Consider the following 13,994-nt stretch of genomic DNA (forward strand, 5'->3'; position numbering starts at 1 on the left):
GCCCAGTATTCAAATTGCAGGAATGGAATGGTCATCTTCAAGTTCCTCTTCTGTTCTCTATTACCTTATATGACTTACCAGCTCAATTTGCTAACATCAGACATTTTTTACCAAGCATTTTATCTTATGATTTGTATGTGCTAATGTATGCAGATGATGTGTTTTTCTTCGATTTCCCCCCAATTGGCCATCACTGTAATGTATGTGCCCTAAGTACTTATGCAGAGAAGAATATATTTAAAACAGAATTATTGGCCTTTAAGAGAAGAAAACACTGCAGTTCCTTCTTGTGGAAGCTAGGTAGAAACACCCTAGTAATGTTACAAAGAAACACATATCTCGGTAGAGTGTTCTCTAAGAGTTTAGATGGTAAATTACATCTCTATCTCATCAAGGGAACAAGGCTTTTGCACAGACTGGTGTCTTAAATAAAGTTTGTGTAACTTCTGGAAGGAGACATTTTAATTATTTATTAGAAATGTATAGAATAAATATCCCATAAATTTTCATCTATGCACTTGAGTAAATCCCAATTAGCAAATGGACATTGTTATATCAGCACAAAGGGAAGGTCCTGCACAAGTTACCTACAGCCAGCCAATCAACTCCAGGACACGCGGTGCATTTGGGACTTGTAGTAACCAGTTCATTTGCTAACTCATTGGTAAATGTAGTACGCAGGGTTTCTGTCTACTGCATGCATCAGAAGGCACCCTTAGAGATTTATAAAAGTAGGACACATTTGTAGTGTCCAAGACAAACTCTACTTTAATTAGAAACCTTTGTTTGCTTTAGAAAAACTAGACTGCAAGATAGAACTCTTGTAATCATGGACTGTTGGACAAATGAGACATTTTCTAAGAAATGCAATCTCAAGATTTCATTTTTCTGATGACCATTTCCGGTGTAAGAAAATTGAAGCTGTATAAATAACTTATAGAGTGTAAGTGCCCACAAGAGTGTTTCGCACTTACGTTAGACTATAAAGTTAGGCAGGTCATACTCAGACTCAGGTTGGGCATCCTCCCTCTGAATGCATACATTGGTCCAACTTGAAAAATGAGACTAGCCTATGTGGCCATTGTAACTAAGGGATTCAATATTTAAAAGATGCACCTTTCACATACCCTGCTATCGCAATACCACACATCCTTTATTTGATTCCTCTGTATTTTAAATTCAACATAACAAGAGTTATTGATTTGATTATTCTAATATTGTGTCCTCTGAATGCATATGTATGCATGTTAAAATGTTTCTACATTTTTAGCACATTTTAAAAATATTTGAATTGTCATTGTTAATGATGTATGGCAAGGAAGAATAATGTTTATTTTTTTTAACAGTGTTGATCACAGTTGAGATCTAAATAAATAAACTTGACTGTCTGAAGATGAGTTATCCTATTGGCTGTGAAGGCAACAGCTTTTGTGACATTCTTTGTAAGTGAAGCATGGAACAAGCAGTGCTACATTCACCAGACTCTTTCGAGAATGAAGAATGTTTTACAGCTAAGATGGAATCTAATGAAAAATACACACTATGTTGTACATTATCCATGTGGTTCCAGACCATGCAAAAAGGACAAAGCTTATACTGGATACATAGTGGCTAGTGAAATCCAGCAGCTAATTAAAACATTGTATAGTGGTTTGGACACTAAGAGTGGTCCCAAGTTTAGAGTTGTGTCATAATAAAGCCTGCGGCAAGTCTTTCAAGGTCATTGGGCAATCAGAAGCAAAAGCACACTATGTCATGGCTGATGTTGCAGGCCAGGTGAAGTCAGTAATTGGTGAATTACTACTTAATAGATGGTAAATTTAACTTCTTGCCAATATCGCAGGTGTCCAATTAATATTCCTTGTCAGCCTTCAATTGGAATCCTGAAAGTCACCTCTGTAAATGTTTAAGGGGTGCATTGTAAAACGTGGGTGACGAGTGTGAAGACTACTGAGCCTATCCAATATGCAGTTGCTCGGGTCTAAAAAATCTACATTTTGAGGATCACAGAAAACATGAGCCCATATATAGAAATCTAAGACAAATATCATTAATGTATTGGTAAGTTGTAAGAAATAACTTAGAGCATGAAATACATGTTCAGATATTGCTGAGATGTTCAAATTACATCCTTGTTAAAATGTAAGATTGTGTTGTTTTAACAGTGATTTTAATGTCATTCAGTTGATAATTTTTGTTATCATCTGTCTTCAAAATAACGATGGCTGATCTTGTGAATCCACCAAATATTACAATTATATTTAGACTGATTTTCACAATAAGTAACACATGCATTTGCTACTGAATCGTGCTTTTAGCAAATACTTTTGGAAGGCAGTTTTAAAGTGTAGCAAATGTTGAGAGATTTCATATTGTTTAGAAAGTGTGATTTTTGCACCTGGACACTTTATTGCGAGTGTGATAAAATGAGGCACTTTGTTTATTGCAAGTGTGAATATGGTCAGTCATTGGTGACATCCTGAAAATGCAAGTGAATTTTATTATTCAATGTGTGACAAGCGCAGCTCTGATGGCAACTAACAAATAATATTGGTCTAACCTATGAATAGAAATACTGTACTCAAATAGGGGTCCAGACATCCAAGTGTGAATTTAGCTCTTGGCATTCAGTGACTTTTGGACAAACTCCTCTGTGTTCCCTCTCATACTTGGCGTTCTCATTGTCCTAATCCAACTCAGTTGACCTGTAGAAAGAACTGCTGTTTCTAGACTACCATTATCGAAATACTGAACGTGATCCAGTGCTTCAGCTTTTGATGTGCAATGGAAAATTGTTTGGGGTAGGGACTTGCACATATTTTGGCCACTTGTTTCTTTTTCCAATATTGACTGATTAACAGAATATTTTAAACTCTGTGCTTCCTTTTCTGTGTATCTAGACCTATGCACGTCGAGTATGGGCAGAGTAGCTTGCTAGCCAATGAGACGATACCTTCTTTTATTATGCAAAATGTTACTTGTGGTTTCTTCCACTGTGTTTGCTGATTGTTTTTAACTGTTTCAAATCCATTTTAATGTAGGAAAACAAACTATGAATGAACGAAAATACAGATTGAGGGATTGACTTGTTGTTAGTAATTTTTGTTTCTCATTATTATTTGTTAGTGAATGTAGCTCAGCCTCCTCATCCTGGTCAAAAGGTGACAGATGCATCATAATCCAAGAAAACAGTTTCTGAGGTTACCATAAGGTCTCCTCCACTACAAATGTTCGTTTTTTTTTTAACAAAACCTCCGGGGTCGCCGGAATGTCACTTTTATGATGGTCCAGCAGCGCATACTGCAGATCCATACCTACAAGGCCACATAAAGTCACCCTGCATGGCTCTACATGTCCTTTTGGATATGGAGTGAGACAACTCAGCGCAAGTCGCTGTATTGCCTCTGTTAGCACGTCGGTCCTTAATAAGTAAACTTACAAGGTGACGCATATAGGTCGATTAACCTTTTGATTGCATGGAGTATCCTAGCTATGATGTGACCAATATTCTCAGTAATCGATCCACAAAATTCAATAACCATTGACAAATCCTTAATCAACAATCAATTAAACAATATGCATCACACCATGACTTTTCAGCCACACCTCAGTATACGTTTTAGTAATTTTATTGCCCTTTTTGGTTTCAATACTAAATCATGAGATTATGTCAAACTCAATTCCATTCAAATATAAACAGCAGTAATTAGTTAGAAGATGCCAACAACATAATCTAATCAAAGCTTGCATCAGAGTAATTTCTAAAGCTGTCGCATAAATCAATAAAAGTATCAAAAGCAATAGATCATTTCTAGTCATGGAGTTCAGCAAAACAGACCGTCAACCATTTGTCTCTGTAATCTGTCAATCGTCATTTAAGGAACCCTCATCTAACCCAGATTAGCATCATCATGTGGGACTTCATGCAAAACAATTTAGAAACAAGAAGTTAGAAAACATCTAGCTAAGAATACTATTTAGACAGTGCAGTTGGTACCTAGAAAGAAAAGGCACAAAATATAATTCAGTCACATTATCATATCTACCTATCCACGGTATGGGTCAGCAACAGAGTCAGTCTTCGTCCTCAGGTCATCAGTTGATCAGCATCACATCAGGCTCTCAGTCAAAGAGTGTGAGCCATAAATAAAATCTATGAATTCTAATATTTCACAGTTTACATGTCTTTGATTGGTTCCCCTTACAATGTTCTCATCATCCAGCTCGTCAGGTATAAAAAATGTTGCATCTTCTTCTTCAGTCAGTGTCTTCATTGTTCGAGTCGTGGGAAAGTACATCTCATGCACGTTACACACTATTAGATATATTGCTAGGGACATCATCTTCTGTCCGTCGGTTATCATAGAAAGCTTCGACTAAGCATTTTATTAAACAATAAGCAGTTCATGGTTAGTTCATTTTGTCAGCATTTTCCATTGAGCGTTAAGAAATACAGCTTCTGCATGAGGCCTGGCAAGACTAGGCCAAGACACTTGCTAAGTTAAGGCCTATAAAATTATTAAAGAACATAGGTTATAATTCTCAATATGACATATTACTACATTAATCTAATACATTTTCAATAATTCATATATGTTAATCACTCACTTAGTACAATTTGTAAATACTGATGATCATTCTCCAAGGTCTCAATTTCAAATGTGCACATAATTTTTCTACATTAATCCATTTTCATTACTCAAAATACATATACATTCATTAATAATTTCTAATTAAGATATTTGCGTTAACACCTCACACTGCATTAGGGAGGCATGCCATGGGCATTAACACCCATGGCATTTGACACATTACCAGATTTACAAGATTTATTGAACCTGAGAATGCATCAAAAGCCTATTCCTCACCAGGGGAGGTGTAACAAAGAGAAATAACTTTATTTCTCCTTGTTTTTTCCTCTTTCTATGTGTGCTGCATTTAAGAGGAAAAAGCCTCTATTGATTGTTTTTGTGCACAAAGGTGTCTCTTCCTGTACAATCCCTACAATGCACATGCCCTTGCTCCATGTTGCAAGAAATCCTGCATTGGCGCATGGCAGCCCATTGTGCGCCATCGCAGGGGAGGAAGAAAAGGAATGCGACATATAGATACGCTGCATTCCTGACCTTTCCTTTTGACGCTGACCTGCCCTAAACTTTGTAAATGAGGACCTTTGTTAATTTTCACCTGCATTAGATGAGAATCTACAAAGACGTGAAATACAAATATCAGATAGTGAGTAGGTATTCTACTGTTGATTTTTTATTTTTTATTACTGCGTTACCGATGGTTTCATATATTTTCAGTAGTCTTTTGGCTTAATTTATTTATATGTATTTCTCTTTTTTGATGCTTTTCAATTTTCTTCCAGATATTTTTTGTATTTATTGGTGCTTTTCGTTTTCTTGATGATAACACGGCTAGCAGTATTTTAACATTCCTAAATCTTACATTGGATGTGTAGAGTGCGACCTTCGAACACATATAACAAATTTTCATTCGTTGATTCTGCTTTTTCCATACGATAAGGGAGCAGTTTGAAGGATTCTTAAAAATGGCTTGCTTTTTGCAATTGTAAGTCAAGGAAGCTGGTTGAAAAAAGTAGTAGTTCCAGGCAAGGCTCATTGGGTTAGTTGGTAACTCCCATAAAGTCAAAACTTCTCTCATTGATATTCTTGTGCATGCTACGAAGTATGTTTAACCTCTAATTGTGTAAAAATATAAAAATCTGGGGCATAAGTCTACAATTTGGAGATGTATGTCTTTTATTAAGAATTGCCCTGTTGTGCCTCGCCATAGAAATAGGGACATATTTATCAATGTTTTGCATCACCCTTGTGCAAGGGTGACATAAAACCTAGATGACCGAAGCACACAAGGCTTGGACGACCTGCAGCGGTTGGCAAATCTGTGTTAAACCAAGGCAGTGCAAGATGCTGCCTTGCACTACTCTGCCCTAGGGAGGCGCTCCCTGGGTGGAACATGGGTGTTCCCACACATACACCCATGGATTTTGGCACATTCCCAGATTTACCATGAATGGTAGAACTGGGAATGCAACAAAATGTTATGCTTTCCCAGTGGAGGCGTAATAAGGTCTGGACGGAGTTCACATAGTTCCACTACGGGGAATTCCATGGAATGGCCAAAAAACTCCACAAACTCCACCTTACTCCATGAATGGGCAGAGTGCAGCTCAGCCGCCCGTTCACGCGGATTGGTGGAATTAGCGCTCTGGACATTGCTAAGTGAGCATGAACAGCACCACGCAGTCGCCCGTACTCACGGCCATCTTGCTTTTCCTAATCTCTGTATGGTGCTGGGCCTAATTTTCCATCTAATCATAATCTTTGCAATCCTTACTTTATTCCACTTATCCTCCTCTGTTTTACATTTATTTCATTACTGTAAATGTTTGTGTTCGTGTATTTTACTTTTTTTGCCTCTTTTTCTTATTTTAAGTGACTTTTTGTACATTTTGTGTTTTCCCCTAACTTCTCAATTTCTTCCTATCTATCTATTCCTTCTCTTTCTCCTGTCTTTTTTAATTCCCAACCAGGGCGATGACAGAGCATGGGAGAGGTGGCACCGGACGCCGATGCCGGCAGGAGGTGCAGCCTTGATACATTTTCAGCGAGGAGGAGGTGGAGGCACCGTTTTTTGGGGGGGTTTTGTGCAGCGTCTCCTCCCCTCTATGCTTGCAGAAAGCAGAAGGCCCAGGAGTGTGTACCGCCTGGCAGAGTGTTGGCTGCTTTGGGGAAGGGTGCACCATTAGGTTCACTGGTGAACTGGGATTCGGCACACCCAGCAGCAGCTGATGCACCACTGGGCCAACATCCTCACCCGGGAGCAGGACCTGCTTGACCTGCTGGGTGTCCAGGTTGTGGGGCTTGGTGAGTAGTAGTAATTTTTACTAATTTTGTTTTGTCCTATGATGCTAATTTTTTTTCAAATAGCATACTGCTCACACACAGAGGTAAGTTAAGTTCACTATACTTTACGAATATTATGTGATCCTATTTGAGCGAGCCAGGTGCTCAGTGAAACCTAGTTCTGCTCGTTGCTGTAGGTACTCGCTTGGGCTGCTTATTTAATAAGTCATGCTGACTCCTTTGTCCTCCTGTCACTAAGATAGTGGTACTTCAGAAGTACTAGTAGTAATATATTATCAGTGAGTTAGCATTCTCTGTGTCTTTCTTTTTGTGTAGCTGGTACAGTCCCAATCAATATTCCAGTGATGTGTAGTATGCATCTATGCATTGAAAAGGGAAACTGAATGAGTTGGCCCATCAAAGTGGTTTGTGATTTGTGGAGCAACTGTCATTTGTTGCAATACATTGGTATTCTCAAATGTAGTTTAGGAAATTTGGAATAGGGCTACGAAAATAGGAATAGGTCAACTTGACTATATAGGCAATCTGATTTAGAAAACTACTATGTCAGTGTGTTACTGCATTTGCCTATCCAAAATGTTTTGAAGGACTTTGACTTTACCACTAATCTATGTTTGTTACCCTCTTTATTTCTTACATCAGCAGCCAGGGGCAAGAGGAAGGCATCAGAAAGTCGGGCTAAAGAGAGTGCGAACACCAGTGCTGAGGTGGGTGGAAGTACCACCCCCACAACCAGCGCCACAGCTGACAGTCGTGCTGGCCCAAGTAAGTTCTCGTTGATATTATTTATTTCTCAAACTTTTACCTCTCCCCATTAAAATAATGTTTCCTCATTTCTCTTGTACTGTGACTTGTTTTTTTAAATCCTCCTCATTCTATTTAATGTTTATTCTTGTTATCCCTCCTGTATTATCCTTTTTTCTACATTTCTTGTTTCTGTAGCTGGCTCTCTCCTGTCTGTTCTAATCTGAGGCTTAAGCTTTCTTCTGCTTGGTTATCAAGCTTTTCCTCCACCCTAAATTATATACTCCAAAGACTGGCACTGTAAGACTAAGACGGTAGATTAGGTAGTCTACTGTGAAGATTTCAGAGTTTGCAGACCTATCACAAGGTATTCTAGGCTTGCTTGTGGAGAAAGATTTCTATTTCTTGCTCAAATGATGAGAGAGTGGCCATGGTTAAGGCGACCCACCCCTAATGTTGTGTTGTATTGTATGTACTGTTCAGTATCTCAGCAGTTTTGAAGACAGTGCAGAGTGGCAGGAAAGTAGTATTAGAACAGTCTAATTTCATTTGCCAACCTAAACCATATGTTATTAATTGATCAGTTGGTTCTAACCCTTCATTGTGCTTCACATGAATCACAGTCCTCATCATATCTCAGCCCCTCCATTCTGGTTGGCTTGGATACTGACTTTTCTAACATATCCAACCAACTAAATGCCCAAAGTGATATTTTACATGGGAAAGAAGATACTGAGAATTGAACAATAGTCATGTATTGTGGTTAAATTTAGTTAAAAAAATAAAAAGAGGGAGTTGTATCTAGCATCTAAAATGTGTAAAGCTTTTTCTTACCACAGACCACCAGTGCCCGGGCCAGCACCAGGGCACCAGATGAGGCAGCAGCAGATGAAGGGGTAGTCTCTGCAGCAGCAGTGATGGGCTGTGGTAAGTCACAGTGCTTGGTTATTGACTATTACTAGTATATTCACTGTATTTGTTAAGTAAGGCAAATCCCATCCATCATCATCCATGACCTCCCTGCCTATGGCACTCCGCAACACATGGACTATGACCCCACCTAACTGCATCACGGTTCAGTCTGGCACTTCAGTGTTGGCTGTGCAATGTGCATCTGCTTCTGTGAATGTGGCATTTACAAAGCTTTCAGTGGACTGCGAACCGAAATGAAAACAAGGTGTCTTTCCCTTCCAGTGCTCACTCAGTCACCTCCTAGTACTATACCTCTTTATTAGTTCCTGTATTGTTTCCCAGCCTACCAAAAACATTGAAAAAAATCTTGGCATGTGCCACATGTTATGGGACAAGTTGTTCATAATATGTCTTCCACAACTGATTTACACTTGGTCAATTTTTTTCCTTTTGACATTCATCAACTTTCAGTTTCAACTACAGTGACTGACTAAGGCTAAGCTTAGCCACATCATCAGTGACCCTCCCCTACTATTCTACAGCAAAACCTCTACCATACCTACCTGGCCTTTTCCCTGTACAATACCCTGCAACAGCAGACTAAATTAAGTTTCCTTCTGTTACTGCCAAGCGAGTGCGTTTGATCACTCTGCTTTTTTAATCTTATGCTGCATCCTTTCAGCCAGTTAGTGCTTTATGTGAGGGAAGAGTTGGTATAATCATGCCCTTGTAACTTTCCTAATCACATCAAAAATTCCAATAGCCCTAGAAGAACTTGTACTGTGCCACTATATAATTTAAAAAGATGGGTGTTTGTACAGAGCATTCTTTACAATGTATCTTTTAAAATGTTCTTTCTTGATATCGCCAGTCCTGCTGGTCCACTACTACCACCGACCAGGCAGGAGATAGTGGCCTGCTCCGGTGGCAGAGGCTGGAAACCACCAGGGCTCAGTACCAGTGGCTGGTAGATAAGGAGGGCAAGGCGCATGCATGTGCTCCGGGGCCCAGTTCCACTAGCCAACCCCCTGCACCTCCAGCTTTCAAGCCATGCCAGCACCAGCACTGTTGGCAGCTTGGAAGTTCCCATCCCAAACCCCGTACCACCATTGCCAACCCCCTTTCAGACCAGCTACATCATTGCCAAGTGCTTTGCAAGCTGGTGAACTTGGGCAATATGATGGCATGCCTCAAAGCCCAGATCAAACAGCTCTGAACCACCATTGAGAATGCCCTCTTCCAGCCCTTTCTCAAATTCTGTGTTTTGGTGGGAGGGAGTTTTGTTGTGGGTGGGGAGGGTTGGAATTTTGGCTGGGCATTTTTTCTTTTCAGACATTTGGATATTTATTTAATTTGGACATTGGCTGGGGATGTGGAGAAATGTGGAAGAGGAGCGGGCCTGTTGTTTTAGTTGTATCCGTTAGTAAGGAGAAAATCTTTATGATCTATTTTCTGTCTGAAGAATGTCTTTTGCAGTTTTACTTGAACTTTGCACTGAGGCATTTTCACACAGCCTGTCTTTTTAATCTACAACTCAAAGTGTATGCCAGTTAGGAGGGTATGATGCCAGTCCCTATAATGCCTACAGAAACCTAGACAAACAGTTACTTACCTCATCTGCAGTAAAAGTTAGTGACGTACTCATTAAAGTAGTTCACTTCATACTATAGTTCTCTTACCTGAATAGATGAAGTGATGGTGGCTGCTCCCTCTGTCAATCTTCCAACATCTTAATGGATGGTTTCCCAAGGCACCTTCTTTATAGTAATGCACTAACAGGAAGGCATCCCAACAAGCAAGGTCCCACTCCCACCTAGGAGATCTCCAACTGGAGGATTAATCAAAAGGTTATCCATCACAGGAAACTAAATTAAAAGAAAAACATAGAGTTAGTAGGTCATACAGATACATTTATATTATAGCTTTAGAAAGACACTATCACCAAGACACATCAAACAATACAACATAAGATAACAAAAACAAGCAATAGTAAAGTATTCTGAGAAAACCAAAGTTATGAAATCCTTAAGTCAGGAAAAGTGTACTCAAAGTCTTTACTCTGTAGTAAACAAGGTTAAGCATTTATTTATGCATACCAAAGGCCTTAATGATGATGCTGATGTTGAGAAATAAAGTTCTTACTTATGCATGATTGGGTAAGTGGGGCTGGTGTGGGCTATTGCTCAGTTAATGGAAGATCCTGCAGTCAGTTGGTATTTCATTTAACCACACCCACCCTACCAAGTGTGTGATCTAGTTGGTGTAAGACACACCTCAAAAAATCTCTCAGCCCGGGGAAGAGGGCTTGGGGTTTGATGAATGGCTGGTAAAATGGATTTGGGGAAAGGTGTAACAAAGACAAACAACAAATGACCAGTATTCATCTGGGCTATACGCAGCACATCATCATCAATTTGTTGTGGAAGGAAAGGAAGGAATGTGTATGACACAGTTCAGTTAAATGCACTGCCAACAGTCTATCCACCCCAGAGACCTAAATTATTAGTATCTAAATGTTATGTCATCTAGGTTTGAAAAAATCAAATTATGGAGGAGTGAACTGAACCCACCCAGTTCCAAAAAATATGATTGTTAAAAGAGAAATGATACTGTATTGCCTAATTGAGTGATGCATCTGCATTCTCCGCAGAAACGTCCGTCACTCTTGGGTGCCTGTCTGAATGAACCATGTAGGTAAGCAGGAGTATTGAGATCAGCTTTCACCTTTCGTTCAAGCAGGAGAGTAGAAGGCCTGTGGATTGTAAAACAGAAACTTTATTGTAGAGTCAAGGAGAAGGACAGAAGGAAGGTAAGCTTCATGAGCAGTTTACCAAGAAGACTCGAGGCAGAGTAAAAACAAGAAGAGCTTCCCATTTGCCAACGTGGCAACACACACACATTTCGCAAATCAATACACCTCTCTCCATTCCACATAGCTGAGTACTATGCCTCAAATTCCTCATCATCATGGTTTTCCTCTGAAGTCGATATCTTCCTTCCTCTAGCTGTTGAGATAGTCCCGCCCTGAGTCCTTCCAACCTCCACCTGAATCCGAGTAACTCCGCCCCAGTCCCAACCCAAGTGATATAGACCTATAGCGCACTGCTGTTCAACAATTAGTAAATAAACAGAATTGCAGTATTTTGTATAGATTTGGGTTTGTTAACTAAAGTGATTGGTCTGGCCTCTGAAGAACCAGAATAGAAGAGTGGACCCTACACGTAGTTTTTTACTAAGTAAGTTTGTAAAGGTCAAACACCTTGGAGAGAAATGATATTGCATCAGGCACCAAACATTGCAATTCATCGAAATCAAGTGTACTATTAGTTGAACACCCACCCTCACTGTCTGCCACCACATAAATCATCAATGATCACTCACAGTCACTCACTTATTGGGACAATTGTTGTAGTTATTTTTTCCAATCCAAGCATGGTGGTATATACACAATTGGATCTTTGATGCAGGCAACAATTTGGAATTTGGTATTGGCCTTCTTGTAATCTTATGGGGCTACCTGACTATGCGACAGCGGGGAAGCTGGATCTACATGTTATACCCTCGAAATTCGATACTTGCTGTGATATGTCTCTGAGTAGTAGATAAATGATGGTTCTTTTATTGCCTCTGCTTTATTGTACAATGGCTTTTTCATTGTTTAATAAAAATATATATTTTTTAAAAGATCTTCTGGGGCAGCCCTCCTAAGTGATGCAAAAAAAAATGATGGGCATGCGAGGGAGGCAGGCATTGCCTCCAATGTCATAAAATAATTGAGGAGACTCCTTCACTACACACTTGTCCATCTCCAATCCAGCAAGACATGTGACTAAAAAATGTTGAGGCCACATAAATCAGACCCAAATGTTCCACTAGCTACTTTTTTGTGCAAAGAAAGAATTTCAATGATAAGTAATTGAAAAATTCCATGATGGCACTGGCATACTCAGTCCGGGAAGCAGAGTTAATTCTCATACTCAGACTGCTCACCAGAAGTTGGTCAGCTAACACAGTTGATTCTGACTAATCATCTCCCCCTCCTATGCTGTTTAAGGAATGGTGTGATCATGTAGTATGAAATATTGGTTCGTTTTGATCCTGGTCAATCTCTCTACATTTTGAAGCAAGAGACTGGTCCTGCTCACTGTAATAACTGTGCCAGCTGCCCTGAACACATGCTCAGAAGACACACTGGCTACATTGCATGCCAGACACATCACGGCCAGCCTGCTGAGCCAAGGCCATAAGCGGATCCTACTATACCAATAACCAATAGGTTTTGAGCCACATAGACCTCTTTTGGGTCATCCAGATACTCCTGGAACATCCTCTGAATGGTCATTGGTGCTGCCACTTGCTCGACCTCTTTTGCCTTTGCCTCTGCGCTAGACTTAAGACCTGCCACTTGAAACCAAGCCAATGTAGAGGTTTGGTCTGGTTCTTCTGTTGCTGTTATTGCCAGTGCTCTTGTTGCTGGTGTTGGCTGCTGTGAGACAAGGCTGCCCTCTTTGGAAGTTGAAGGTGGCACCCCAGAACTGCAGAGTGGGACTCTGAGTTCCAGCCCTTCTTTGAGGTCTCCAACTTGCTCAACAATCTACCTTGAAACATCCCCGTCAGAAAAAGGAATGAAAGTTGGCAGAATTATCTTGTACCGTGGATCAAGTAGTGTGGCACAGATGTACTCTTTGATGAGATGATGTCATTTTGCAGCCTTGCATTAAAGCCAAGCAAAGGATTAAGCTCTCAACAAGGCATGCACTTCTGGGTTTTCATTTCATTCACACCTGCAACTGTGAACGTTTCAGACATCTTCTTTAGCTGGTCCCTTAGCTGATGCAACAACAGGATAGCTTGGACCATTTTACTGTCCTCCTTGCTAACTTCCCATGTGCAAACCTCAAAAGGGAGTAGCATCTGTGTCAGGTATTTGACTAGGCCACATTTGTACGCATCCATGGTCATAGCTTTCCCAATAGCATCCCCTCCTCTTTGAATGACATAGTCATTGGTCTGTCTGTACTGTTCAAACAGATGTTGCAACATGTAAAAGGTCCAGTTTCAATGTGTTGGCACCTCCTTTATCAGGGCCTTAATTGGTACTCATTTGGCATGCTGAATAATCCGCAGCTGCTTTGGGATTTTAAAATAATGGCAAGAAGGAGTGCAGGTTCTTCTGCAGGTAGTCAGTATGTTGCTGACTATGTCTTCTTTTTTGAGAAACTCTTGCACAACCAGGTTGATGCAATATGCCAAACACAGGACCGAGAAATAGCCTCCATCTGACATGGCTTTGACTATGTTACTGCCATTGTTCATGGCAACATATCCAGTTTGGAGACCTCTGAGTCACAACCATTCAGACACCTTGCTACTAAATTCATCCAATAGGTTTCAGCTGTAGGTGGTATCTCCATGGTGAATATGGCTACTGTTGTATGCTGCCAA

The 13,994-nt window shown here is 40.1% G+C and overlaps 1 protein-coding gene across 1 annotated transcript in view; it reads left to right on the top strand.

Moving 5' to 3' along the window:
* LOC138283557 (uncharacterized) overlaps positions 1-13,246 on the top strand; it is a 106,226-nt gene extending 92,980 nt beyond the window's left edge. The window contains exon 3 of the mRNA XM_069221497.1: positions 13,012-13,246. Coding sequence (XP_069077598.1) covers positions 13,012-13,246 — 235 coding nt within the window. The remainder of the gene's footprint in view (positions 1-13,011) is intronic.
* The last annotated feature ends 748 nt before the right edge of the window (positions 13,247-13,994 follow it).

This window comes from Pleurodeles waltl, chromosome 3_1 (assembly GCF_031143425.1).
Source record: "Pleurodeles waltl isolate 20211129_DDA chromosome 3_1, aPleWal1.hap1.20221129, whole genome shotgun sequence".
In the NCBI taxonomy this organism is placed as follows: Eukaryota; Metazoa; Chordata; class Amphibia; order Caudata; family Salamandridae; genus Pleurodeles; species Pleurodeles waltl.